Source organism: Delphinus delphis, chromosome 11, assembly GCF_949987515.2.
Source record: "Delphinus delphis chromosome 11, mDelDel1.2, whole genome shotgun sequence".
Taxonomy (NCBI): domain Eukaryota; kingdom Metazoa; phylum Chordata; class Mammalia; order Artiodactyla; family Delphinidae; genus Delphinus; species Delphinus delphis.
The window spans coordinates 40,838,716-40,866,689 of NC_082693.1; the positions used below are offsets into that span (position 1 = coordinate 40,838,716).

At 45.3% G+C, this 27,974-nt stretch overlaps 1 protein-coding gene across 2 annotated transcripts; it reads right to left on the minus strand.

Annotated features, from left to right (window-relative positions):
* Positions 1 to 980: 980 nt before the first annotated feature.
* SMAGP (small cell adhesion glycoprotein) lies at positions 981 to 27,955 on the minus strand. 2 transcript variants are annotated; one of them, XM_060024785.1, is made up of 4 exons: positions 27,505 to 27,955; positions 26,531 to 26,602; positions 2,647 to 2,727; positions 981 to 1,735 (listed from the first exon to the last, which is right to left on the minus strand). In XM_060024785.1, the coding sequence occupies exons 2-4, from the start codon at positions 26,562 to 26,564 to the stop codon at positions 1,557 to 1,559; spliced, it is 294 nt and encodes a 97-aa protein (XP_059880768.1). In that variant the 5' UTR covers positions 26,565 to 26,602; positions 27,505 to 27,955; the 3' UTR covers positions 981 to 1,556. The 2 variants fall into 2 exon arrangements, with proteins under 2 accessions (XP_059880768.1, XP_059880767.1); XM_060024784.1 differs by lacking the exon at positions 27,505 to 27,955 and adding an exon at positions 27,294 to 27,479.
* Between the last annotated feature and the right edge of the window lie 19 nt (positions 27,956 to 27,974).

Consider the following 27,974-nt stretch of genomic DNA (forward strand, 5'->3'; position numbering starts at 1 on the left):
CCTCACTTCAAGGATTCTTTACTCAGCTTGTTTTTAGATCTCTTCTGTATATATCTTCTTTTATATCCCACCTAGAATTCAGATCAGTGCTGCTGTCATTCTGGTTTTTTAAATGAAGCGTTTCAACTAAATGCAGGAGTACAAGGCTAAGATTTGACCATTTTCATGAGTTCCATTCTAGATGTTTAGATGTTTAACTTTTCTTCATTTTACTTCCTAAGCTCTTTCAGATTCTTATGAGCCTATTATGCCAGAGGAATTCCGAACATAAACTTAGAAATAAGGGAACAGTTGATTCTAACTGGCCCTTAAGTTTGACTTGAGGAAGATGTTTTTTAGTATTTAACAGTTTGTGTAAGTTCAGGATGACCTTCAGTTTTTCCAAAATCCTGTTGGAGAAATACTGAAAACTCCTGGAACCTAGGTTGCCAAGACTGATCCCTCAACTCTTGGGTCTCACCTTGGGTGGACTTGAGCTTGAACAATGGAGGCAATATATTTAAGACCTCGAAAGAGATACAGCTTAATTCCAAAGTAAACAATACCTGAAGAGCTAGTGATTTCTACCAAAACATTGTACCTTTTAAACATACCTCATTTTGAGACTAAGTTAGCTCCAAGAAGCCTCTCTGGGCTTGATATAAAAGGCACTGGTGGGAAAAGTGGTAGGTAGGTTGTTCCTGGTTCCCTCTGTGTGTACGCAGAATGGGTCTGGGAAATTCTGGCCCTTGCCAGGATGGAGGCTAAACAACTAATCCCCCAGGGTATGTTTCTAATGACACTTCTAGGACAAACTTCCCAGGACCATCTTTGTTTCAAGACCCTGAGATTGTTCTGGGAACTTCTGAAACTTCCCTGGGGCCCCCTTTGCTTGGGAGAGAACACAGGCAAAGGAGTTAAGTGAGCAAAAGAAACTGTCAAAGTTTAAGCAAAGGTAAAGTGTAAAGGTAGTTATTTCTTGCACATGAGAATCTGATTTCTGTATCAATGAAAGATTTTAATTCCGAGAAAAATAGCATAAGTCTGGCTTGCTGGGAATATGGAAAGGAAGGGCTCAGATTAAGGGATGTGGCACGTTCATCACGAGAGAGGTCTCCACAGTCTCCTGCCCTCCTGGCCTGGCCTTGCACTGTGGTGTCCGGCCTCTGGGAAGAACTTCTATGGGACACTATTTCCACTTGGGCTGTCACTAGGTGACCAGGTATGGGACAGAGGAGCATCCAGTGACCCCCAACTCTCCTCCTTCCCTTCGACCTGTGGAAAAAGTGAAGATGACTGGGCACATACTCCAGTGTTGCCTGGTACAGCTCAACCTCGGTGGTCAGCCAGAAGCACCGGCTGTATGACAGAGGCCTGGCTAGAGACGTCACGAGCAGCTTTCTTCGTGTCCCTGGTCCCTGGCGTAGGTGATGTTAGCACTTGTGCCTGTGTCCCAGAAGGAGCTCAGTTCTGCCCATATCAATCGATGCTTCTCACCGGTTTCAGATAAAACTTCCACCTAATAAATTGTATGTTAGCACTGAAGCCTGGATAAGCTCCTTGGGGTCTGGGAACCATTAGATGAAATATTCCTCCTTCTCCCTGCCCTTGGCTGAGTTGCTCTCCATCTGGAGGACGGCGCCGGGCTCGCCTTCTGCAGGTTCGTAGGTGACGTAGCTGCCTTTGTTCTTGTACAGGTAAAAGAAGATCAAGATCACGACTGAGAGCAGGGTGAGGAAGACCACTGTGATAACAACTTGGAAAGGAGAGGGAAAATGCAGAGATGTTTCAGGATTGAGGACGTCTCAGTAACTCACAAGGTCCCCTGCATTAGACGATTCCCTCACTCCTGGTGAGGGTCCTCCTGCTGAAGTTAACTAGCGTCCACTTCCAAATCCATATTCTCCCACCAAGCCCGACTTCCTTGGTACATGACATCTGGAGTCTCTTTGTGCTTAGGGACACAAGGCTTTTGGTTTCTGACAAAACTGAATTCCCTCTCAACTAGTTCCTGATGATTATGATAGAAACAGGAAGGAGGGAAACAGGAAATCGCTTATCCCAACAGGAAGGGTTTTAAAATTCATAGCCTCGGGCTTCCCTGGTGGCGCAGTGGTTGAGAGTCCGCCTGCCGATGCAGGGGACGCGGGTTCGTGCCCTGGTTCGGGAGGATCCCACATGCCGCAGAGCGGCTGGGCCCGTGAGCCATGGCCGCTGAGCCTGCACGTCCGGAGCCTGTGCTCCGCAACGGGAGAGGCCACAACAGTGAGCGGCCCGTGTACCGCAAAAAAAAAATTCATAGCCTCCTGTAGGGGTTTCTGATCCCTCCCATCCTCTTTCTCACCCACTCAACAAGCTGCACACATCCTTATCCCTACCCCCATACTCAACTGTAGTGCCCATATGCACTGCAGCTGTTTGTCGCCACCTCCCAACCGGTCATTTACTGGCAGTACCTCTACACGAAGCCTCTGAGAGTCTTTTATAACCTTGTGTGTGTGTGTGTGTGTAATATAACTTGCATGCCCAAACGAGCCCATTAATGGATTTGGTCTCTAATCTGTGGTGCTTTCCCATGTAGGGAAAATCCTGGTCTATCACATTGTCTCTGGAGCAACAGAGCCCCTGAGCTCAGAAGGTCCCTTGATTTGGCTCAGAGCCTGTTACCTGCAATGAGTGCTGTGCTGGCTTCAGCTTCTGGGGACAGGGCCTCAGTGGCCTGTAGGATTGGGGTGGCCATCAGTTCTTCTGGAAAATTTAGCAAAGTGGAAAAGGAAATGGGGTGAATTCTTTTGTTCTAAAACACATGTTTGTCCTTCAATTTCACTACCCCACCTTCTTCCCTATTCAGACTTTTGTCATTTAACTCCTATAGGACATCTGTATAGAAAAACCGGGAGAATAGAGGAGAAAACAAACCACCACCAAAGACGATAAACATTTTGATGGATTTCTCTCTAACATAGTGGTTAAAGTATGGGCTCTAGAGCTGACTGACGAGGTTCCAATCTGAGCTCTTTTACTAGCTGTGTGATCTTCAGAAAATTACCTAACCCCTCTGTGCATCAGCATCCTCATCTGGAAAACAGAGATAATAGTACCTACTTTATAGGGTCGTTGCGACATGTATTAAGTAATTCAATAAGGGTAAGCTATTATTAGGAATACATTTTTGCATAAATGAGATCAAATGATAAATGTATATACATGTATATATCAATATATTTATATTATATGCCACATGCATTTCTTCACTGTTTTTACAAACTCTTTGTAAACATTATTTTTTAATAATGAAATAACGCTCCTTCCCTTATGAAACCCTTTTCTACGCTTCCAGAGTAAGCCCTGCAATTTGAAAGGTTCTGAAATAAGGCCTCTCCTACCCTAAAATATATCCCATATCTCGTTCTGCTATTGGTCTATCTGTCCTTCAGAGCCTGAAAGTCCCACTCCTAAAGTCACTACCCAGACTCCTAAGTGTTTCCAAAAGAAGTCAGGAAGCCTTCCATTCTCTCCTAGTTAGCATTTTAGTGTAGGGGTTTGAAAAGGTTAGTTACTGCAGGACAGAGGTATCCTGGGGAAAGCAGTCTGACTGACCCTAAAATCACCCACAGGAGGCATCTCAGTATTCATTCAATAAATAACAATAGCAGCACTCATTAACTCTCTACTCTCTTCCAGGTGTGTTCCAGGCACAGTGGGGGCAAGCAGAACAGACATGGTCTACCTTCCCCGAGCTCAGCCTCCACCACAGCAAGTTCACAGTTAAGAACTATGATACGTATGGCAAAGGCAACATCTGGGAGCTTAGGAGGGCATGTGGCAGAGGGGCCTGAGCTAGTCTTCCAGCACAAACAGCCTCCCCAGGAAGCAGGATTTGAGCTGGGGGCCGAAGCAGGGGTAGGAGTTTACAGAGTGAAAGGGGCGGGAGGTGGGGCACATTCTAGGCAGAGGGAAGAGCCTGGATCAAAGCTCCGAGATGAGAGGACCCAAAGGCCAGTGTGGCTGGAGCACAGGGCGTGAGCCTGATTCCTGTCTCTCGCCTGACACCTTCAGGATGCCATCCAGGACAAGGGAAATTCAGTCACTAGCGGTGGTCTGGTGAGCCTGGGAGCAGTGCCAAGAGGGGTCAGCGGTGTTGAAAGACCTTCTCACACAGGCCAGGGGAGGCCTGTTGAACCGTCCTGGTCTTGCCACAGGAAAAGCAGATGTGGGCTGCCTGGATCACCACCCCGCTCCCAGGGCCAGGCCAAACCCTTCTCCACTCTTTCTTTAGGAGCAGTGATACAGTCAGCTACTTTGTGGCTTCGGGCAAATGGTTACATCTCCCGATTCATCCATCCATTCTCATCTGTAACCAGTAGGAACTATATTAACCAACTCTGCAGGGCTATTGCAAAGGCTAAATGAGAAACGCACAGGTAAGCATCATTAAAAGGGAAAGCCGCTCTAGGTTTGAATCCTGCCCCAGCATAGTCCTAGGTAACCTTGAGGAAGTTACCAAACCTCTCCGAGCCTCAGTTTCTCTCCCATGCGTAAAACAGGAGTGTGGTAGGCAGCTTCTAAGATGAATCCCAATGGTTCCCACCTCCTGGTGTTTACATCCTTGTGTAAGCCCCTCTCCCCGTGTGTCGGCTGGACCCAGTGACTAGGTTCTAACAAACAGAATACAGCCAAAGGGATGGGCTGTCACTTCTGAGATTATACTGTGACTTCCATCAAAGACAAGGCCTGAAGTTTATCCACCTGATCACTGCTTCAGACTGCTGCCCCTCACCACGCATGCTTTCCTCCCCCAAATGTCCTGGGGCTGCACACCGTCTTCCCACCATTGATCTAGAGTTCTACACAGCTGCTCTCAGTTTTGTCTTTCTTAAACATTTGAGAACTTACGATACACAAAGCACCGAGAAGAATAATGTATGTACAGAAGCTTCAATAGAAAGATGAGTAAGATTCAATCGATCAACAAGAATTTAGTTTGCACCTACCACGTGCCAGGGGCACTGTCATAGATGCTGGGCAAGCAGCAGTGATGAGGCTCACCAAGGACCCAACCATGGAGCTGAATTTTAGTGAGGCTTCAGAGAACAGATATGTATGAGTCCTCGGAAAGGGAATCCAGGAGGGTAGATGATTCCTAGTTGGGAAATTCTGCAAATAATCCCAATTATAACAGCTGCCATTGGCTAAGTCCCTGCTTTGTGCTGGGCATTTCGTATACATAATTATTAATCCTTAGAATTCCAATCACTTCACAGCAGGTGTTCTTATTTGCCCATGTGGACCCTGAGGCCCGGGAAGAGTTAAGTGACATCCCTCGTATTACACATGAAGGAACAGTGGATGCAGCCAAGATCTGAATCCAGGACTAGCCCCTCCAAAGCCCAAGGTATTTATACTAAGCCTTCCTACCACTGTCCTTTTCTTTTTTTTCCAATAGGGAAAACGAGGAAAAGGTAACAAAAGATAACTATGAGGCAGCACAACGAGCTTTCCAAAAGTGCGAGGTTTTACAAGATACGGACAGTTGCGGAAGAAACACCAGAGGAGCACAATCGAATACAGACCGTTGCATTACAAAGAGCTCTCCTTTAATGTGAACTTGCTCACAGGCGACTGGGCAGCAGGGAATGATATCAGTCACGTTGGTTCATATGCAACCTCAAGCTTTCTACAACTCAAGAGTACATTTCATCAATAAGGACCTTAAGAAACATAAAATGCACTAGAAGTACCTTCCTTGGACGCAGTTATCAGTTGGTTTCCACTTATACTAAGCCATCTGGTGATGCAGTAAGTACAAATGAAGGAGGTACCAAAAAAAATTACTTCTATACAAAAACATTAGAAGAAGGCAGAGCCATGGAAGAAATTTACCTCTATATGAAATCTACCTCTATGAGAAAACACTAGAAGAAGGCAGATCCTACATCAGATTTTTATTTTTGATGAAAATAATCTCTGTTGAAAGTTAAGTCTCTCTGGAACCAACTTCTAAAAGGAGGAAGCACACTCCCAGGGCACAGGGGGTCTAGGACAGACAGGGATTCAAGGTTCAATGTTGGTGGAGATTTAACTGCCAGTATTTTAATTCAGACTGTTGTATTTTTAGGGTTCTCATTACAAAGTTTCATAAGTTTTGAGTGTTCTGTCCCAATTCTGTCTTTCCTGTAAGACCATTTCCAGTAATGTGATTTCAGAATGTGAATCTTTTCGAAAATGCACATAAAGGTTAAAGGCAGAAACTTAGAAGAATAGTGTCAGGAAGCTCTGTACAGCTCAAGGTGGCAAACACATTGGAAGGACAATTTAAAAAGTGTTATATTTGGAGCAAAAACAAGGAAACGGGCCAGGCTTGCTGCCTGGGCCCGAAGCTAAGAGGTAGGAGGTAACAGAGAAACTAGAACTCTCCCAGCCCGTTTTGCCTCTGTCTCCTATCAAAGAGAATGATTTCTGCACTGAAGGAGAGCAGGAGCCTTGGTGATGTGGGGAAGTGAGCTCAAGAGAAGGGACACAACCCAGAAAGCACCAAGCTAATCTAAAAGGGATCCAGGCAAGTGACAGCCAAGGGCACCGAAAGAACATGTCAATGGGATCGCTCTTGGTGATACAGGAGCTTCTGAGAAAGACAGAGGGGTCAGGAGCCTGAAGGGCCACAGAAAGAGGTGGATTCTGTAAACAACTGGTGAAATTGATACAGTTCCTCAGCAAAATTCTAGAACGAGTTATAAGGAACTGCTTTGGGGGTCCTGAACTTGAAACCACAAGCATTAAGAGTTAATGTGAGACCGCTAGGAGCAAGCTGGGTCAGACAAGTCACACGGCCTTTTTTTTTTTTTTTTTTCACACAGCCTTTTTAGACTGAGGTTCCAGTTTCACAGACAGAGAAATTAAAAGGCTAATTCAACAAGTATTTACAGAGTGCGTACTTTGTGCCAGGGTCCGTTCAAGGTCCTGGGCATAGATTAGTGAACACAACAAGCAAAAACTCATGCCTTCACAGTTCCTTAAACTACACAGAATTATCATAGGATCCAGGAATTTTACTTCTTAGCATCTATCCAAAAGAAATGAAAGCAGGAACTCAAAACAGATATTTGTACACCAATATTCACAGCAGCATTATTCACAATAACTAAAAAGTGAAACAACTCAAATGTCCATCAACAGATGAACAGATAGACAAAATATGGTATATATATATACACACACAATGGAATATTATTCAGTCTTAAAAAGGAAGGACGTTCTGACACGTGCTACTATGTGGATGAACTTTGAAGACATCGTGCTAACTGAAATAAGTCAGTCACAAAAGGACAAATATCGTAGGGTTCCACTTGTCTGAGGTACCTAGAATAGTCAAATTCATAGAGACAGACAGTGGTTATCAAGAGCTGGGAAGAGGGGAGAATGAGGAGTCATTGTTTAATGGCTACCAAGTTTCAGTTTGGGATGATGAGAAAGTTCTAGAGAGGGATGATGGTGATGGTTGCACAACAATGTGAATGTACACGATGCCACTGAACTGTATCCTTTAAAATGGTAAATTTTAGGATTGGGTCAAGATGGTGGAGTAGAAGGATGTGTGCTCACTCCCTCTTGTGAGAGCACCGGAATCACAATTAACTGCTGAACAATCATCGACAGGAAGACACTGGAACTCACCAAAAAAGATACCCCACATCCAAAGACAAAGGAGAAGTCGCAGTGAGATGGTAGGAGGGGCTCAATCACAATAAAATCAAATCCCATAACCGCTGGGTGGATGACTCACAAACTGGAGAACACATACCACAGAAGTCCACCCACTGGAGTGAAGGTTCTGAGCCCCACATCAGGCTTCCTAACCTGGGGGTCCGGCAACAGGAGGAGGAATTCCCAGAGAATAAGACTTTGAAGGCCAGCAGGATTTGATTGCAGGACTTTGACAAGACTGGGGAAAACAGAGACTCCATTCCTGCGGGGCACACACAAAGTAGTGTGCGCACCAGGACCCAGGGGGAAGGAGCAGTGACCCCATAGAAGACTGAACCAGACTTACCTGCTAGTGTTGGAGGGTCTCCTGCAGAGGTGGGGGGTGGCTGTGGCTCACTGAGGGGACAAGGACACTGGCAGCAGAAGTTCTGGGAAGTACTCCTTGGCAAGAGCCATCCCGGAGTCTGCCATTAACCCCACCAAAGAGCCTGCAGCCTCCAGTGGTGAGTCACCTCAGGCCAAACTACCAACAGGGAGGGAACCCAGCCCCACCCATCAGCAGACAAGCAGATTAAAGTTTTACTGAGCTCTGCCCATCAGAGCAATACCCAGCTCTACCAACCACCAGTACCTCCCATCAGGAAGCTTGCACAAGCCTCTTAGATACCCTCATCCACCAGAGGGCAGACAGCAGAAGCAAGAAGAACTACAGTCCTGCAGCCTGTGGAACAAAAACCACATTCACAGAAAGATAGACAAAATGAAAAGGCACAGGACTATGCACCAGATGAAGGAACAAGATAAAACCCCAGAAAAACAACTGAATGAAGTGGAGATAGGTAACCTTCCAGATAAAGAATTCAGAATCATGATAGTGAAGATGATCCATGATCCAGGACCTTGGAAAAAGAATGGAGGCAAAGATCTAGAAGATGCAAGAAATGTTTAACACAGACCTAGAAGAATTAAAGAACAAACAAACAAAGATGAAAAATACAATAACTGAAATGAAAAATACACTAGAGGAATCAATAGCAGAAAAACGGAGGGAGAAGAACGGATAAGTGATGTGGAAGACAGAATGGTGGAATTCACTGCCATGGAACAGATTGAAGAAAAAAGAATGAAAAGAAATGAAGACAGCCTAAGAGACCTCTGGGACAGTATTAAACGCACCAACATTCTTATTATAGGGGTCCCAGAAGGAGAAGATGGAGAGAAAGGACCCGAGAAAATATCTGAAGAGATTATAGTCGAAAACTTCCCTAACATGGGAAAGGAAATAGCCACCCAAGTCCGGGAGGCACAGAGAGTCCCAGGCAGGATAACCCCAAGGAGAAACATGCCAAGACACATTTTTTTTTTTTTTTTTTTTGCGGTACGCGGGCCTCTCAGTGTTGTGGCCTCTCCCGTTGTGGAGCACAGGCTCTGGACGCGCAGGCTCAGTGGCCATGGCTCATGGGCACAGCTGCTCCGTGGCATGTGGGACCTTCCCGGACCGGGGCATGAACCCGCGTCCCCTGCATCAGCAGGCGGACTCCCAACCACTGCGCCACCAGGGAAGCCCGCCAAGACACATATTAATCAAACTGACAAGAATTAAAGACAAAGAAAAATTATTAAAAGCAACAAGGGAAAAACGACAAATAACATACAAGGGAACTCCCTTAAGGTTAACAGCTGATTTCTCAGCAGAAACTCTACAAGCCAGAAGGGAGTGGCACAATATGTTTAAAGTGATGAAAGGGAAGAAGCTACAACCAAGATTATTCTAGGATCTCATTCTGATTCAAAAGAGAAATCAAAAGCTTTACAGACAAGCAAAAGCTAAGAGAATTCAGCACCACTAAAGCAGCTCTATAACAATGCTAAAGGAACTTCTCTAAGTGGGAAACACAAGAGAAGAAAAGGACTTACCGAAACAAAAGCATAACAATTAAGAAAATGGTAATAGGGGCTTCCCTGGTGGCGCAGTGGTTGAGAGTCTGCCTGCCGATGCAGGGGACACGGGTTTGTGCCCCAGTCCGGGAGGATCCCACATGCCGCGGAGCTGCTGGGCCCGTGAGCCATGGCTGCTGAGCCTGTGCATCCGGAGCCTGTGCTCTGCAGCGGGAGAGGCCACAGCAGTGACAGGCCGGCATACCGCAAAAAAAAAAAAAAAAAAGAAAAAAGAAAATGGTAATAGGAACATACATATCAATAATTACCTTAAACGTGAATGGATTAAATGCTCCAACCAAAAGACACAGGCTCACTGAATGGATACAAAAACAAGACCCATATATATGCTGTCTACAAGAGACCCACCTCAGACATAGGGACACATACAGACTGAAAGTGAGGGAATGGAAAAAGATATTCCATGCAAATGGAAATCAAAAGAAAGCTGGAGTAGCAATACTCATATCAGATAAAATGACTTTAAAATAAAGACTGTTACAAGAGACAAGGAAGGACACTACATAATGATCAAGGGATCAATCCAAGAAGAAGATACAACAATTATAAATATATATGCACTCAACATAGGAGCACCTCAATACATAAGGCAACTGCTAACAGCTATAAAAGAGGAAATCGACAGTAACACAATAATAGTGGGGGACTTTAACACCCCACTTATACCAATGGACAGATAATCCAGACAGAAAATTAACAAGGAAACATAAGCTTTGAATGACACAATAGACCAGAAAGATTTAATTGACATTTACAGGACATTCCATCCGAAAACAGCAGATTACACTTTCTTCTCAAGTGCACATGGAACATTCTCCAGAATAGATCACATCTTGGGTTGCAAATCAAGCCTCAGTAAATTTAAGAAAATTGAAATCATTATCAATCAGCTTTTCCGACCACAACGCTATGAGATAGAAATAAATTACAGGGAAAAAAACGTAAAAAACTCAAACAAATGGAGGCTAAACAATATGTTACTAAATAACCAAGAGATCACTGAAGAAATCAGAGGAAATAAAAAAATACCTAGAGACAAATGACAATGAAAACACGACGATCCAAAACCTATGGGATGCAGCAAAAGCAGTTCTAAGAGGGAAGTTTATAGCAATACAATGCTACCTCAAGAAACACAAAAGGGCTTCCCTGGTGGTGCAGTGGTTGAGAGTCTGCCTGCTGATGCAGGGGACACGGGTTTGTGCCCCGGTCCAGGAAGATCCCACATGCCACGGAGCGGCTGGGCCCATGAGCCATGGCCGCTGAGCCTGCGAGTCCGGAGCCTGTGCTCCACAACAGGAGAGGCCACAACAGTGAGAGGCCCGTGTACTGCTAAAAAAAAAAAAAACAAAACATGAAAAAACTCAAATAAACAGTCTAACTTTACACCTAAAGGAACTGGAGAAAGAAGAACAAACAAAACCCAAACTTAGTAGAAGGAAAATCATAAAGATCAGAGCAGAAATAAATGAAATAGAAACAAAGAAAACAATAGCATAGATCAATAAAACTAAAAGGTGGTTCTTTGAGAAGATTAACAAAATTGATAACCTTTAGCAAGACTCATCAAGAAAAAGAGGGAGAGACTCATATCAATAAAATTAGAAATGAAAAAGGAGAAGTTACAATGGACACTGCAGAAATACAAAGTATCCGAAGAGACTACTACAAGCAACTCTATGCCCATAAAATGGACAATCTGGAAGAAACAGACAAATCCTTAGAAAGGTATAACCTTCCAAGACTGAACCAGGAAGAAATAGAAAATATGAACAGACCAATCACGAGTAATGAAATTGAAACTGTGATTAAAAATCTTCCAACAAACAAAAGTCCAGGACCAGATGGCTTCACAGGTGAATTCTATCAAACATTTAGAGAAGAGCTAACACCCTTCCTTCTTAAACTCTTCCAAAAAATTGCAGTGGAAGGAACACTCCCAAACTCATTCTATGAGGCCACCATCACCCTGATACCAAAACCAGAAAAAGATACTACAAAAAAAGAAAATTACAGACCAATATCACTGATGAATATAGATGCAAAAATCCTCAACAAAATACTAGTAAACAGAATCCAGCAACACATTAAAAGGATCATATACTATGACCAAGTGGGATTTATCCCAGGGATCCAAGGATTCTTCAATATAAGCAATCCAATCAGTGTGATACACCATATTAACAAATTGAAGAATAAAAACCATATGATCATCTCAATAGATGCAGAAAAAGCTTCTGACAAAATTCACCACCCATTTATGATAAAAACTCTCCAGAAAGTGGGCACAGAGGGAACCTACCTCAACATAATAAAGGCCATATATGACAAACCCACAGCAAACATCATTCTCAATGGTGAAAAGCTGAAAGCATTTCCTCTAAGTTCAGGAACAAGACAAGGATGTCCACTCTCACCACTATTATTCAACATAGGTTCGGAAGTTCTAGCCATGGCAATCAGAGAAGAAAAAGAAATAAAAGGAATACAAATTGGAAAAGAAGTAAAGCTGTCACTGTTTGCAGATGACATGATGCTATACATAGACAATCCTAAAGATGCTACCAGAAAACTACTAGAGCTAATCAATAAATTTAGTACAGTTGCAGGATACAAAATTACTGCACAGAAATCTCTGGCATTCCTATACATCAACAACAAAAAATCAGAAAGAGAAATTAATGAAACACTCACATTTACCATCACAACAAAAAGAATAAAATACCTAGGACTAAACCTGCCTAAGGAGTTGAAAAACTTGTACTCCGAAAACTATAAGACACTGATGAAAGAAATCAAAGATGACACAAACAGATGGAGAAATACACCATGTTCTTGGATTGGAAGAATCAATATTGTGAAAATGACTACACTACGCAAAGCAATATACAGATTCAGTGCAATCCCTATCAAATTACCAATGGCATGTTTTACAGAACTAGAACAAAAAATCTTAAAATTTGTGTGGCGACACAAAAGACCCCGAATAGCCAAAGCAATCTTAGGGAAAAAAAACAGAGCTGGAGGAATCAGACTCCCTGACTTCACACTCTACTACAAAGCTACAGTCATCAAGACAATATGGCACTGGCACAAAAACAGAAATATAGTTGTTTGGAACAGGATAGAAAGCCCAGAGATAGACCCACACACCTATGGTCAACTAATCTATGACAAAGGAGGCAAGGATATACAATGGAGAAAAGAGAGTCTCTTCAATAAGTGGTACTGGGAAAACTGGACAGCTACTTGTAAAAGAATGAAATTAGAACTCTCCCTAACACCATACACAAAAATCGACTCAAAATGGATTAAAGACTTAAATGTAAGACTGGACACCATAAAACTCTTAGAGGAAAATATAGGAAGAACACTCTTTGACATAAATCACAGCAAGATCTTTTTTGACCCACCTCCCGGAGTAATGGAAATAAAAGCAAAAATAAACAAATGGGACCTGATGAAATTTAAAAGCTTTTGCACAGCAAAGGAAACTATAAACAAGACGAAAAGACAATCCTCAGAATGGGAGAAAATATTTGCAAACTAATCAGTGGACAAAGGATTAATCTCCAAAATATATAAAAGCTCATGCAGCTCAGTATTAAAAAAACAAACAACCCAATCAAAAAATGAGCAGAAGACCTAAATAGACATTTCTCCAAAGAAGACATACAGATGACCAAGAAGCACATGAAAAGCTGCTCAACATCACTAATTATTAGAGAAATGCAAATCAAAACTACAATGAGGTATCACCTCACACCAGTTAGAATGGGCATCATCAGAAAATCTACAAACAACAAATGCTGAAGAGGGTGTGGAGAAAAGGGAACCCTCTTGCACTGTTGGTGGGAATGTAAATTGATACGGCCACTATGGAGAACAGTATGGAGGTTCCTTAAAAAACTAAAAATAGAATTACCATATGACCCAGCAATCCCACTACTGGGCATATACCCAGAGAAAACCGTAAATCAAAAAGAAACATGCAGGGGGTCTTCCCTGGTGGCGCTGTGGTTGACAGTCCGCCTGCCGATGCAGGGGACACAGGTTCGTGCCCTGGTCTGGGAAGATCCCACATGCCGGGAGCAGCTAGGCCCGTGAGCCATGGCCGCTGAGCCTGCGCGTCCAGAGCCTGTGCTCCACAACGGGAGAGGCCACAACAGTGAGAGGCCCATGTACTGCAAAAAAAAAAAAAAAAGACACATGCACCACAACGTTCATTGCAGCGGTATTTACAATAGCCAGGTCATGGAAGCAACCTAAATGCCCATCGACAGACAAATGGATAAAGAAGATGTGGTACATATATACAATGGAATATTAGCCATAAAAAGGAACGAAATTGGGTCATATAGAGACGTGGATGGACTTAGAGACTGTCATACAGAGTGAAGTAAGCCAGAAAGAGAAAATCAAATATCATACATTAATGCATATATGTGCAATCTAGAAAAACGGTACAGATGAACAGGTTTGCAGGGCAGAAATTGAGACACAGATGTAGAGAACAAACGGATGGACACCAAGGTGGGAAAGCAGGGGGGCGGGGATGTGGTGGTGTGATGAATTGGGAGATTGGGATTGACATGTATACACTGATATGTATAAAATAGATAACTAATAAGAACCTGCTGTATAAAAAAATAAAAAATAAAATTCAAAAAAAAATAAAATGCAATAAAAAAAGGTAAAATTTTATTTTTTAAGGTGTTGGGGGTAGGATTTTATTAATTAATTAATTTATTTTTGCTGTGTTGGGTCTTCGTTTCTGTGCGAGGGCTTTCTCTAGTTGTGGCAAGCGGGGGCTACTCTTCATCGCGGTGCGTGGGCCTCTCACTATTGCGGCCTCTCTTTTTGCGGAGCACAGGCTCCAGACGCGCAGGCTCAGTAGTTGTGGCTCACGGGCCTAGTTGCTCCGCGGGATGTGGGATCCTCCCAGACCAGGGCTTGAACCCGTATCCCCTGCATTAGCAGGCAGATTCTCAACCACTGAGCCACCAGGGAAGCCCCAAAAAAGGTAAATTTTATGTTATGTATAATTTTACCACAACTTAAAGAAAAAACATTTTGTCATACAATTTACATTGTGAGGGGGGAAGATGGACAATGGACAGGTTAAAGAAGTAAAAGATATACTATATTAGATGTTGGTTAGTACCATACAGAAAATAAAATCAGGAAGGGGGATAAGGAGTTGGGATGTGGATAGGGGTGGTCAGGGAGTGTCCCTGACGAGGTGACTTGAGTAAAATAAACACCTATAGAAGGAGAGGGAGGCAGCCATGAGGAGACATGGGAGAGGAACATTCCAGGCAGAGGGAACAGTAAGTTCAAGGTAGGGCCATCAAATAATATTGGAAAGCACCTGGGGCCGTCACAGGCTCAGCATGTTAAAGGTACATCATGGAGGTCACTTGGAAGGAGCAAGGGGGAGCGGAGGAGCAGGTGAAGTCGAGGGGGCTGTATAAGAGGGGTGTTGAAGGTCATGGAAGGCCTTTGGCTTTTTCAGTGAGTGAGATGCAACCATTTTAGAGGTTTTTGAGCAGAGACTGATTTACATTTCAAAGGGGTATTTCTCAAACTCTGCAGTGCATAAGAACCTCCTAGGGAGCTTGTTAAAATGCAGACTATAGGGGCTTCCCTGGTGGCGCAGTGGTTAAGAATCTGCCTGCCAATGAAGGGGACACGGGTTCGAGCCCTGGCCCGGGAAGATCCCACATGCCGCAGAGCAACTAAGCCCGTGCGCCATGACTACTGAGCCTGCGCTCTAGAGCCCATGAGCTACAACTACTGAGCCTATGTGCCACAACTACTGAAGCCCGCACGCCTAGAGCCCATGCTCTGTAACAAGGGAAGCCACCGCAATGAGAAGCCTGCGCACCACAACAAAGAGTAGCCCCCACTCACTGCAACTAGAGAAAGCCCGCACGCAGCAACAAAGACCCAACGCAGCCAAAAATAAAAAAATATAATAAAAATAAAATAAAATAGTGAAAAAAAAATACATACTATGGTTCATTAAGTCTAGGGTGGGGCCTGAAATTCCAAAGACTGTCCTTTTGAAACACGGAGACCACTATGTTGTAAGGAAGACCAGTCTGGCTCACTGGAGGATAACAGGCCACATGGAGGAAAACTGAGGCATCCCCAGCTCAGCCGACAGCCAGTACCAACTGGTAGACATGTGATGGAGGTCATTTTGGACCTTCTAGCCCAGTGGACCTTCCAGCAGATTGCAGCTGCATGAGTGAGCAGGGGTGAAAACAGCAGAGGAGTGCCCAGCCAACTCCCAGAACGGTAAGAAATAATAAATTGCTGTTGTTTTAATTCACTAAGTGTTGACATGGTTTGTTACACAGCAATAGGTAATTGAAACAGAAACAGAGTTTTAAAGGATCTCTTTGCGTGTGGACAACGGGCTGTGGGAAGGTAGAGACAGGAGAAGCAGATTATACCCAGCACGTGGGCACAGCTGAATCCACCCATAGGGGGGAGTCTTTTTCTAGTTTGCACAAAGGCACTGGCTGGGTCTAGCAGCAGTCCCGTGAGAAAGCGGTGGGATTCTGGAGACTTCTCGGGTGGTCCAGTGGTTGAGAATCCACCTTCCAATGCAGGGGATGTGGGTTCGATCCCTGGTCGGGGAACTAAGACCCCACATGCTGCGGGGCAATTACTGAGCCTGCGTGCTGCAATAAAAGATCCCACACGTGTTGACGAAGATCCCACATGCTGCGACGAAGATCCCACGTGCCGCAACTGAGACCCGATGCAGCCAAATAAATGAATAATTTTTTTTTTTTTTTTTAGAATAAAGTGGTGGGATTCTGGATACATTCTGAAGTTAAGGCTGAGGATGTGGGGTGAAGTCACGGATAACACCAAGGTTTGGGGCCTGAGTAACTGGAGGGAGAGAAGGCCTGCTGTTACCTGAGATGCAAAGCCTGCAGGTGGAACAGGTTTAGAGGGGAAGATCCAGAGTTCAATTTTGGACATGACTGCAGACATCAAGACTGGAATTTGGGGGAATTCAGTGGTGGTCCAGTGGTTAGGACCACGCTGTCACTGCTGAGGGCGTGGGTTCAATCCCTGGTCAGGGAACTAGGATCCCATGAGCTGTGTGGTGTGGAAAAAAAAAAAAAAGACTGGAATTTGGGGAAGAGGTCTGGATTGGAGATTTTAAAAGTCAGCATCTTTACAACCATGAGACTGAATGAGATCACCAAGGGAGTAAGTACAGATAAAGAGGACCAAGGACTGAGCCCAGGGAGGAAACAGCAAAGGAAGCTGAGGAGTAGCAGCCAAAGAGACCAAGTACAAGGACCACCAGGTTTTCCCACAGAGGTCATGAGTGACCTTGACAAGAAAAGCTTGGTGAAGTGCTAAGTATAAACCCCTGGTTTAGAGTGGGTTCAAGAAAAAAAGAAAGCAACCTAAGTGTCAATTGACAGATGAATGTATAAAGAAGATGTGGTATACACACACACACACACACACACACACACACACACACACACACACAAACACACACAATGGAATATTACTCAGCCATAAAAAAGAATGAAATAATGCCACTTGCAGCAACATAGATGGACCTAGAGATTATCATACTAAGTGAAGTAAGCCAGACAAAGACAAATATGATATGATATCGCTTATATGTGGAATCTAAAAAAACAAATGAACTTATTTATAAAACAGAAATAGACAGACAGACATAGAAAACAAATTTATGGTTACCAAAGGGGAAAGGGGGGGAGGGGTAAATTAGGAGCTTGGGATTAACAAATACACACTACTATCTATAAAATAGATAACCAACAAGGACCTACCATATAGCACAGGACACTAAACTCAGTATTTTGTAATAACCTATAAGGGAAAAGAACCTGAAAAAGAATAGATATATATGTATATGTATAATTGAATCATTTTGCTGTACACCTGAAACTAACACAACAGGTAAATCAATTATACTTCAATAAAAAAAAGAAAGAAAGAAAAAAAGGGAAGGAAAGGCACTGAAGGCAGAATATAAACTTTTTTTTTTTCTGTAAAGTTGAACAGGGAAATAGGGCTATAGCTGGAGGTGGAAGAGAGTTCAAGCTTTTTGTTTATTTTTGCTTTTTTTAGATGGGAGAAATGACAGCCTGTTTATGTACGGACAGGAATGACTCAGATGAGAGGGAACAATTGACAGCTGGAGCCATGTCGTTGAAGGGATGGGACCCAGTGCACGGATGAAGGGATTGGCTGCAGACAGCAGAGATCGTTCATGACTAATGTGCACATGGGCAGTAGGTACATGGGGGCAGTGGGAGCCTTTGGCAGTTCTCTTCTGAGAACTTTAACTTGCTCCAGAAAATAGAAGGCCGTGTCATCAACTGAGAGTAAGCATGGGGAGGGGGTTAGATGAATTGAAGCTGCTGCCTGAATAGCCAACGTCTCATCCAAGAACCGTGATAGAGTGTTTCCAATATCCCTGTGGAGTAACACAGCCTGGCTTTATTAAGGACTAAGTTGGATAGGGATTTCCCCAGTGGTCCAGTGGTTAAGATTCCACCTTCCAATACAGGGGGTGCGGGTTCTATCCCTGGTCGGGGAACTAAGATCCTGCATGCTGTGCAGCGCAGCCAAAAATTTTAAAAAAAGAAAAAAAGGACTAAGTGGCGGGGAGTAACTGGCCATCAGGAAATGGAGTGATGCCAGTCTAAACAGAGCTGCTTCTTCCACTGGGATTTGACCTTCTTTTTTTTTTTTTTTTTTTTGCGGTACGCGGGCCTCTCACTGCTGTGGCCTCTCCCATTGCGGAGCACAGGCTCCGGACGCGCAGGCTCAGCAGCCACGGCTCACGGGTCCAGCCGCTCCGCGGCATGTGGGATCTTCCCGGACCGGGGCACGAACCCGCGTCCCCTGCATTGGCAGGCGGACTCTCAACCACTGTGCCACCAGGGAAGCCCCTGACTTTAATTCTTATTGAATTGATATTATGATGTCAGACCATGCCAGGGCCAAATTAAGGCCTTTGTGTAATTCAAAATAAAAATACGGACTTCCCTGGTGGCACAGTGGTTAAGACTCCGTCTGCCAATGCAGGGGACATGGGTTCGAGCCCTGGTCTGGGAAGATTCCCACATGCCGCGGAGCAACTAAGCCCGTGGGCCACAACTACTGAGCCTGTGCTCTAGAGCCCGTGAGCCACAACTACTGGGCCCACGTGCCACAACTACTGAAGCTTGTGCACCTAGAGCCCATGCTCCGCAGCGGGAGAAGCCACCGCAATGAGAAGCCTGTGCACCGCAGTGAAGAGTAGCCCCCGCCCGTCTCAACTAGAGAAAGCCCGCGCGCAGCAACGAAAACTCAACACAGCCATAAATAAATAATAAAAATAAATAAATTTTTTTTTTAAAAATAAATAAATAGGGCTTCCCTGGTGGCGCAGTGGTTGAGAGTCCGCCTGCCAATGCAGGGGACACGGGTTCGTGCCCCGGTCTGGGAAGATCCCACATGCCGCGGAGCGGCTGGGCCCCTGAGCCATGGCCACTGGGCCTGCGCGTCCGGAGCCTGTGCTCCGCAACAGGAGAGGCCACAACAGTGAGACGCCCGCGTACCGCAAAAAAATAAATAAAAATAAATAAATAAAATAAAATATTTTAAATAGATAAATAAAAATACTAAATCACAAGACAGATATAAGAAAGTCCAATAATACATTTTCCCTTTATGGTAACAACTCGGCTTTTTTGCTTGTTTTTATAATATAGTGATGGAATTCCCTGGCTGTCCAGTCGTTAGGACTCTGTGCTCTCACTGCCGAGGGCCCGGGTTCAATCCCTGGCCGGGGAATCAAGATCCCACAAGCCAGGCAGCACAGCCGAAAAAAAAAAAAAAAAAAAAGTGAATATTAAATCCTTTGTGAGAGCTTTTGTTTGGTGTTCTGCGTTATTGGTGCCTTCCACACAGGCTTAGTGTGGAAGGGTTTAGTGACCTTTGGGTAGACCCAGGGAAGCTTCAACAAATCTGTGAAGGACTCCAAGTTAGAGGGGCAACTAGTAAGCTGATAAAGAGATTTAAAATGACTGGAGAAACTGGCCAAACTGAACAAGATGAGAATTCAACATACACCTTGCTCTTAGGTCCGGGAAATCAACTACTCACAAATAATGGGGAAGCCACAGCTTAGCAGCACCTATAAAAGACTTACAGTGGGATCACTAGAAATTCACCGACACTGGAAGGATAGAACCCAAAAGAGCAGCAAGAGTGAGAGGAAGGTCGTAGAATTTTGGATGCTTTGTATTTTCTTTTCCTTTACCTTCCAAATTTCTTATGATGATAATGACTTTTATAATCATAAAATATTTATAACTTGCTGCTATTTTAGGCACCATGAACATAAATGTGGTCTCTACAATGGCATCAACAGTGCAGCCCTACTCTGCACTATTCCTAGACCGCTGAGTTGCATCTGGGTGCCAGTTTGGAGCTGAGCAGCCAACACACTGAATGGCTTGGAAACCATATCAGATCAGGAAAGCCTGTAAGAGAAAGCTGAGTGAAAACTTAGTTGGGGATGGAGGGTTAGGACTTGAATGCTGTCTTTGAATATACCAACGATGACCCGTACAAGAGGACTAATGGCAGAAACTAATGGGAGATGGATGTCTTCCCCAGAGAACGGAGAGCAAAACTGGGCAGATGCTTCATGGGGAACTGGAAAGAGAGTTCCAGCACAGAATGGGTAGTTGAACTGTCTGACCCTCAGGACCTTTCTCAGCCTTAATGTTAGAATTTTTATAAATTGAAAATGTTCTATCAGAATTCACTACAAAATCAAATTTTCAAACTGGTGAACTCTCAATGAAGTCTGTAGTTTAGTTAACAGTATCGTACCAATGTTGGGACTTCCCTGGTGGTCCAGTGGGTAAGAAGACTCTGCACTCCCAATGCAGAGGTCCCGGGTTTGATCCCTGGTCGGGGAACTAGATCCCACATGCATGCCGCAACTAAGAGTCCTCATGCTGAAACTAAACATGCCACAATGAAGATCTCGCATGCCGCAACTAAGACCCAGTACAGCCAAAATAAATAAATAAATATTTTAAAAATAAATAAAAATAAAAAGAATAATGCATTAAAAAAACCCAGTATCATACCAATGTTAATTTCCTGGTCTTCACAAATGTATTGTGGCCATCTCTATCGACGTCAAATGTACCAAATGACATTTGAGGAAACATGGCTGAAGGGTATACAAACTCTCTGTACTATTTTTGCAACTTTTCTATAAATCTAAAATTATTCCAAAATAAAATGTCTATTAAAAAATCAAAAATTTAAAAGAATCTAAAAAAGAGTGGATATGTGTATATGTATAACTGATTCGCTCTACTGTACAGCATAGACTAATACAACATTGTAAATCAACTATAGTCCAATAAAAACTTTTAATAAATCAGGGGGGCTTCCCTGGTGGCAGAGTGGTTGAGAGTCTGCCTGCCGATGCAGGGGACACGGGTTCGTGCCCCGGTTCGGGAAGATCCCACATGCTGCAGAGCGGCTAGGCCTGTGAGCCATGGCCGCTGAGCCTGCACGTCCAGAGCCTGTGCTCCACAACGGGAGAGGCCACAACAGTGAGAGGCCCTCGTACCGCCAAAAAAAAAAATCAGGGACTTCCCTGGTGGTCCAGTGTGTAAGACTCCGTGCTTCCATTGCAGGGGGCATGGGTTCGATCCCTGGTCGGGGAACTAAGATCCTGCATGCCACGCAGCAAGGCCAAAAAAAAAAAAAAAAAAAAAAATCAAGAATTTGAATTCTACTCCACCCAGAAGAGCTTTTCTCAGACTAAAAGTCACAGGGTGTCCGAGCTAAGGAGCTGGAGCCTTCGGGCTTTAAGTATCAGAACGATAATCTATATTTGTGACTTACAGTTTGCAAAACATACATTATTTTATCTCTACCCCAAGAATGTGATGTAAGTAGGGTTGGTATTATCATTATGTACAAGCCAGAAAATTGAGGTAGCTCAGCAAGCTTCGTCAACCAGCCCACCGTCACTCAGTGGTTGGCCCAGCCGGGCTTTAAATCTATCTCCTCACTTCAAGGTTCTTTGCAACTTCTGGAACCATCCCTGCTCTGCCTCCAGCTAAACATTTTGTTGATGTGTCCACTGGGTTTGGTTCTCAGAGTTTTATTGCAGGATGGGTGTTCACTAAAGCACTGTTTGCAAGAGTGACACATATCTGAATGTCTATCAGCAGAGGAATGATTAAATAAATGACAGGTCATTCATTCTGGAAATAGTACACAGTTGTTAAAAAGAATGTGGTAGATCTGCAATTACTGGGACAGAATATATGGTTAGACGAAAAAAGCAAATTGCTAGGGCAGTATGTGTTATATGATTACATGTTTGTAAAAAAAAGTGAAGTAGGGCTTCCCTGGTGGCGCAGTGGTTAAGAATCCACCTGCCAATGCCAGGGACACGGGTTCGAGCCCTGGTCCAGGAAGATCCCACATGCTGTGGAGTAACTAAGCCCGTGTGTCACAACTATTGAGCCTGCGCTCTAGAGCCCGTGAACCACAACTACTGAAGCCTGCATGCCTAGAGAAAGCCCACGCGCAGCAATGAAGACCCAACGCAGCCAAAAATAAATAAATAAATTTTTTAAAAAGTAAAATAAAATAGAACTATAAACATATATATATATATACACACACACATCGAAAAAGTCTAGAAGGTTATTCCCTGAGAGGCATGTAATGGCTTTGTAATGAAAGAACAACAACAGCGAAGTAAACTAAGTTCAGGAAACATGGCATACAAGAGGGGAAATGGTTTACAGCTTTCCCATTATCTCCTGTTCCTACCCCATTTCTCTCCTGTCTCCTCTTCCAAACAAAGGAGTAAGAATGTTACTTTGGGGACTTCCCTGGAAGTCCAGAGAGTAAGACTCCGTGTTCCCAATGCAGGGGGCCTGGGTTCGATCCCTGGTCAGGGAACTAGATCCCGCATGCATGCCTCAACTATGAGTCTGCATGCCGCAACTAATAAGTCTGCCCACCGCAACTAAAAGGTCCTGCATGCCTCAATGAAGATCCCGTGTGCCACAACCAAGACCCAGCGCAGCCTAAATAAATAAATAAATAAATAAGAAAGGCAATATACTAAGGAAAGAAGAAATATTAAAAAAAAAAAAAGAATGTTACTTTGCTCCTTCCCTTCTCAGGCTTAGAAAGACTGTAGCACGCATTTTCTTTAAGGAGGGAGGCCTGGGGCTGAGGACCACAAGATTTGAGATTTGAGGCTCCACCCAAACCCTAACCTACAGCAAATGAACTTCAAGATCTATCTGGCTCACTCACCTTTTTTTTTTTTGTTAACCTAGATACCTGTTGGTTTGTTTGTGGCCCTTGTTCCTGGGCTAAATCTCTTATCACTGAGGCATCAGATCCTTTGCCACCTGAGTCTGACAACCTATTTATTTGCTCTAGCCCTGCCCAGAAAAGGGCGGCTCCCCCAATTCTCCTTTCCATGGGAACCCGCCCTGGAATTCTGCTCCCTTTCTCCTTCCTTCTCTTTCATGTGCCCCTGCCATGGGGTAGAGTGGCTGAGAGCAGTATACCATGACGGAAAGAATACAGGACTTGGCACAATACCCTGCCTCTGCCATTAGTAGCTGCGTGACCCTGCGAGAATTTCCTAACCTCTGAAAATTTCTTAACTTCCCTGAACTTCAGTTTTTGCTTCTGTAAAATGAGAATGAAACGTGCTCACAGGGTTGTGATGAGGAATAAGCGAGATGAACAACACTGAGCGTCTAACCTAGAGTGAGGACAACCTAGGATGTAGCTAGTGTGACTACATGGCAAGGGATGGGCTTTACCCAGTGGGGTGGGCAGAGCGGACAATGCCTATTCCACCCCACTCTCCTTCCAAGAGGGCAACTTATGCACTAGGCACAGCAGGCAACGCGCCTAGGGTCCACCATACTTCCAGGGGCCCATGAAAATGTTTTTTAGTGATCTTAATTTCTTTTAAAATCAGAAGAAAAAAATTGAATGTTTATGTCAAAGAAATTATAATATTGTTATATCAATCAATTATAAATATAACCATTAATGATTTTATTGTATATTAATATTGTATTCTTCCTTATACCAACATAGTTGTAAAATACAATTTTTAACACATTACCTTTTTAAATGGAGGAATGGGCCCACAAAGGCAAAAGTGCCAAGGGCCCCTGAAAGTTCTAATGTGGCCCTCACTTTCAGCCCTCTTGAAGGATATCTCCTTTAGGAGATCTTTATAGATTGGGGCAAAGGGATGTGAGAGGGAGGTGGGGAAGAGACATGCAAGACCTTCAATGATCCCATTCTTCAAAGTACAAGTCCTCACCCTGTCTGTAATTTCTCCATTTCTGTCCCTGAACTTACATTTGCTTGGACCCAGTGGGTAGGGGACTATACGATATGTCCTAAAATACCACTCCACTCATGTCGTTTGTTGGGTTGAAAATGTAAATACATGACTCAACAACAACAAAACCAGACAATTGAAAAATGGGCAAGGACTTGAATAGACATTTCTCCAAAAGATATACAGTTGCCAATAAACACATGAAAAGATGTTCAACGTCACTCATCATTAGGGAAATGTAAATCTAAACCACAATGAGACACCATTCACACCCATTAGGATGGCCACTATTAAAAATCAGAAAATAGGGCTTCCCTGGTGGCGCAGTGGTTGGGAGTCCGCCTGCCGATGCAGGGGACACGGGTTCGTGCCCCGGTCCGGGAAGATCCCACATGCCGCGGAGCGGCTGGGCCCGTGCGCCATGGCCGCTCTGCCTGCGCGTCTGGAGCCTGTGCTATGCAACGGGAGAGGCCACAACAGTGAGAGGCCCACGTACCGCAAAAAAAAAAAAAAAAATCAGAAAATAACAAGTGTTGTCAAGGATGTGGAGAAATTGGAACCCTATGCATTGCTGGTAAGAATGTAAAATGGTATAGTTACCCTGGGAAACAGTATGGCAGTGCCTCAAAAACTTAAACAGAATTACCACACTTCTGGGTATATACCCAAAAGAATTGAAAGCAGGGACTCGAAGAGATATTTGTACACCAACGTTCAAGCAGCAGTATTCACAACAGCCAAAAGGTGGAAGCAACCCAAGTATCTATTGATGTATGAGTGGATGAACAAAATGATATACATTATATATATATAATATTATTCAGCCTTAAAAAGGAAGGAAATTCTGACACATGCTACAAAATGGATGAGCCTCGGAAATGCTATGCTAGTGAAATAAGCCAGACACAAAAGGACAAATTTTGTATGATTACACTTATACTAGGTACCTAGTCAAATTTATACAGATAGAAAGTATAATGGTGGTAGCCAGGGGCTGTGGGGAACGGGGAATGAGGAGTTATTATTTAATGGATACAGAGTTTCAGTTTGGGAAGATGAAAAAGTTCTGGAGATGGATGATGGTAACAGTTGCACAGCAATGTGAATATCACTCAAAATTTAATACCACTGAACTGTACACCAAAAAATAATCAAAATGGTAACATTTATATTATGTTTATCTTACCACAAAATTTAAAAAAGAACGTATACAGTTCTGCTTTTGTCCAAGTCCTAATTTCTCAGCTGCCCAAGCAAGCATCACTTCTCTTCCCTACAGGCAGGTTTATTCTGTAGGTCCTCTGCCCTGTCCCCCAGAATACCCTCCAAGGTAAGCACAGTCTCTGTAGTTTCAGAAGTGGCGGCGCTACCTTTATGTGGAATCCCTGCTGCACCCCTCTTTGCCTGTATAAACCTTACCCATCCTTCAAGAGTAAGGGCTCCATCCCTTCCCCACTCATGAAGCCTGTACTAACTAATCTAGACGGCTGCCCATTTCTCCCTTTTCTTATCTCCAGCAGACAACTAAGGATCTGAATTGCTACATCACCAGTCACAGAGGACACTGCCTTTGACTTCCCCTGGGGTTCTCACTCACCTGTTTCCACATCAGTAAAGCAGAGAATGTCTGTCCTAATGACAAATGAGACCGCACATGGAAACAAAGGTGTATAGACCAACCAAGGTTTTGTTCCTCCCTTACCCTAATTAACATGTAATGAAAACCACCAATGTGTATCTGATGGTTTGTCCAGCTCAGCTTGGTTATGAAATGAAAGGGAGGAATCCATACTCATTCTCTTTTTTTGGGGGGGAATCCATTCTTAACGTGAAGGGGAAAGAGGGGGATCCCTGACTAAGGAACAAGGGTAACAAACAAGGGATTTTTGATGCTGGAGTGAATCATCAGAGGAGTGGAATTAGAAAGCAGGCAGAGGGACTTTCCTGGCAGTCCAGGGGTGAAGACTCTGCACTTCCAAAGCAGGGGGCACCGTGGGTTCGATCCCTGGTGGGGGAACTAAGATCCCACGTGCCGCAGAATTCCTTTCTAGGAATAGGTGGGCTTTTCTAACAAGCACCCAGTAATAATAACCAATGTTACTGAGTGCTTGCTAGATATGAGATACTGTGCTAGGTGTTTTACAGGGATTATCTTATTTAATCCTCACAAATAAGGTACTATTTCCCCCGTTTTACAAATGAGACTGGAGCTTAGAGGGTAGGTCACAAGGTCACAAAGCTCTAAGTAGTAGTACCAGGAATTGGTCCAGGTCCATGAAACTTCAGATTCAAACTGCACTAAAGTGTGCATGCTGGTTCCCTTCTGCTTCCTCCCAGGACCTTTCCTGGTATGAGGCAGGTGGAGAGTAGTGGGAGTCTTCCCACCTGGGCAGAGGGCTCAGGGAATTCCAGGACTGGGCTGGGGGGGGGGGGGCAGTTTAAGTGGGAAAGGCCTTCACCTACCTCCTGGAGAAGGCGTGGTTGGGAGGCTAGTCATCTCGGCAGGTGGACGGGCACCTGCAGGGAGGTGCAGATCTGTAGGAAGAGGGACAAAGAGCGGGATGAGGTGGATGGGCCCATGCCTGGGGCAGAAGACGACTGGAAATCCCAGGAAAGCCTTTGGTGCCAGGTTTTCCTGAGTCCCTTCCCCAACTCTCCCCCCACCCCCACCCCCGCCCTATTGAACGTCTATCTGGGGATCCTTTCACTGGGCCACCACATTTACCTAGGAGGTTTCTCAAGGCCTGAGAAAGTTAGGTAAATGTACGCAAATTAGCAGCGGACCCAGTTTCACCCAGGCGCGGTAACAGGTCCCCAGTTCTCTCCCAGCCCGCAGTCTGTGGGGAGCCGTCCACTAGGTGTCAGGAGAGCGCAGGGAGGTCAGGCCCCCGGCCCAGGCTCGGGGCCGGCGCGGGGGCAGCGGCGGGGCCGGGCCGGGGAGCCAGGCGCCGGGCACCGGAGGGAGGGTCGTCAGGCGCCCTCAGGCCCGTCCGAGACGGCCGGTTGTCAGGGCTCAGCCCTCCGCCCGCAGTGCCCCCTCGGGCGTCCGCTGCAACGTCCGCGCGGTCCACCGAGCCCCGCTGGCCGGGCCCCCACGGCCGCCCACCACCGGCCCGGCCGAGACTCTGGCACCCTGGGGCCCTCGCCGCGTCCGCGGACGTCGGGGCTCGAGCCCGCGGCACCGCCCCCCGCGCCCCGACCCCGGTCCAGAGCCCTCCTGCGTTACCCGCGCCAGGCAGGGCTAGCTGCGCTCCGAGGGCGGCCCGTCCCGGTCACCGGTTCCGAGGCGCCGCGACGGGAGGCTCCAGCCGAGGCCCGAGCTCGGCCGCTCTCGGTTTCAGTTGTTGACGCGGCCGCGGCGGCTGCAGCGTGAGTGTGGGTGACCGGGCTCGCCTGGCCCTTCGGCCCTGCCCGGGTCCCCACCTCCGCGTGCTCACCTTACCAGTCGGACGGGCTTCAGGGGAAGGGCAGGCGCCGCGCGTCCGGCTCAACTCGACGGGGGCGGGAACCGCAGACACCGCGAGGACCCGCCGGGGACCCAGACCTGAGGAAGCAGCGCAAAGACGCTCAGAGTTAGCTGCCGAGGCCGGCCGGGGGCGGGGTGGGGGGGGGGGCGGCCGACTGGGTGGGACAGGAAAAGAGGAGAGAAACCGCCCAATGCAGGTTCCCTCTGCCCGCCGGGCCGCCTCAGCTCCCCCGGGAGGAAAGGCTGCTTTTCCTTCTCCGATTGTCACTTTACTCTCCATCCGGAGCCGCTTCCTCCCCCGCCTGCCTCGAGGCACCGGAGGGCACGGGATCAGAGTGAGCCCGGAGCTAATGGGATCTGTCCGCTTTCCCCGCCATCGACGTTATTTGAATTTTCAGCAAATGTGGAAAATTACATTTACTTGCGTTTGCATATCACTTA

Coding starts and splice junctions, on each gene's coding strand:
- SMAGP (XM_060024785.1), bottom strand. CDS start 26,564: ATGACTAGCCTCCCAACCACGCCTTCTCCAGGAG. Junction 2,728..26,530: donor AACCACGCCTTCTCCAGGAG/GTAGGTGAAGGC, acceptor TAAATTTTCCAG/AAGAACTGATGGCCACCCCA. Junction 1,736..2,646: donor CAGCACAGCACTCATTGCAG/GTAACAGGCTCT, acceptor CTCCTTTCCAAG/TTGTTATCACAGTGGTCTTC.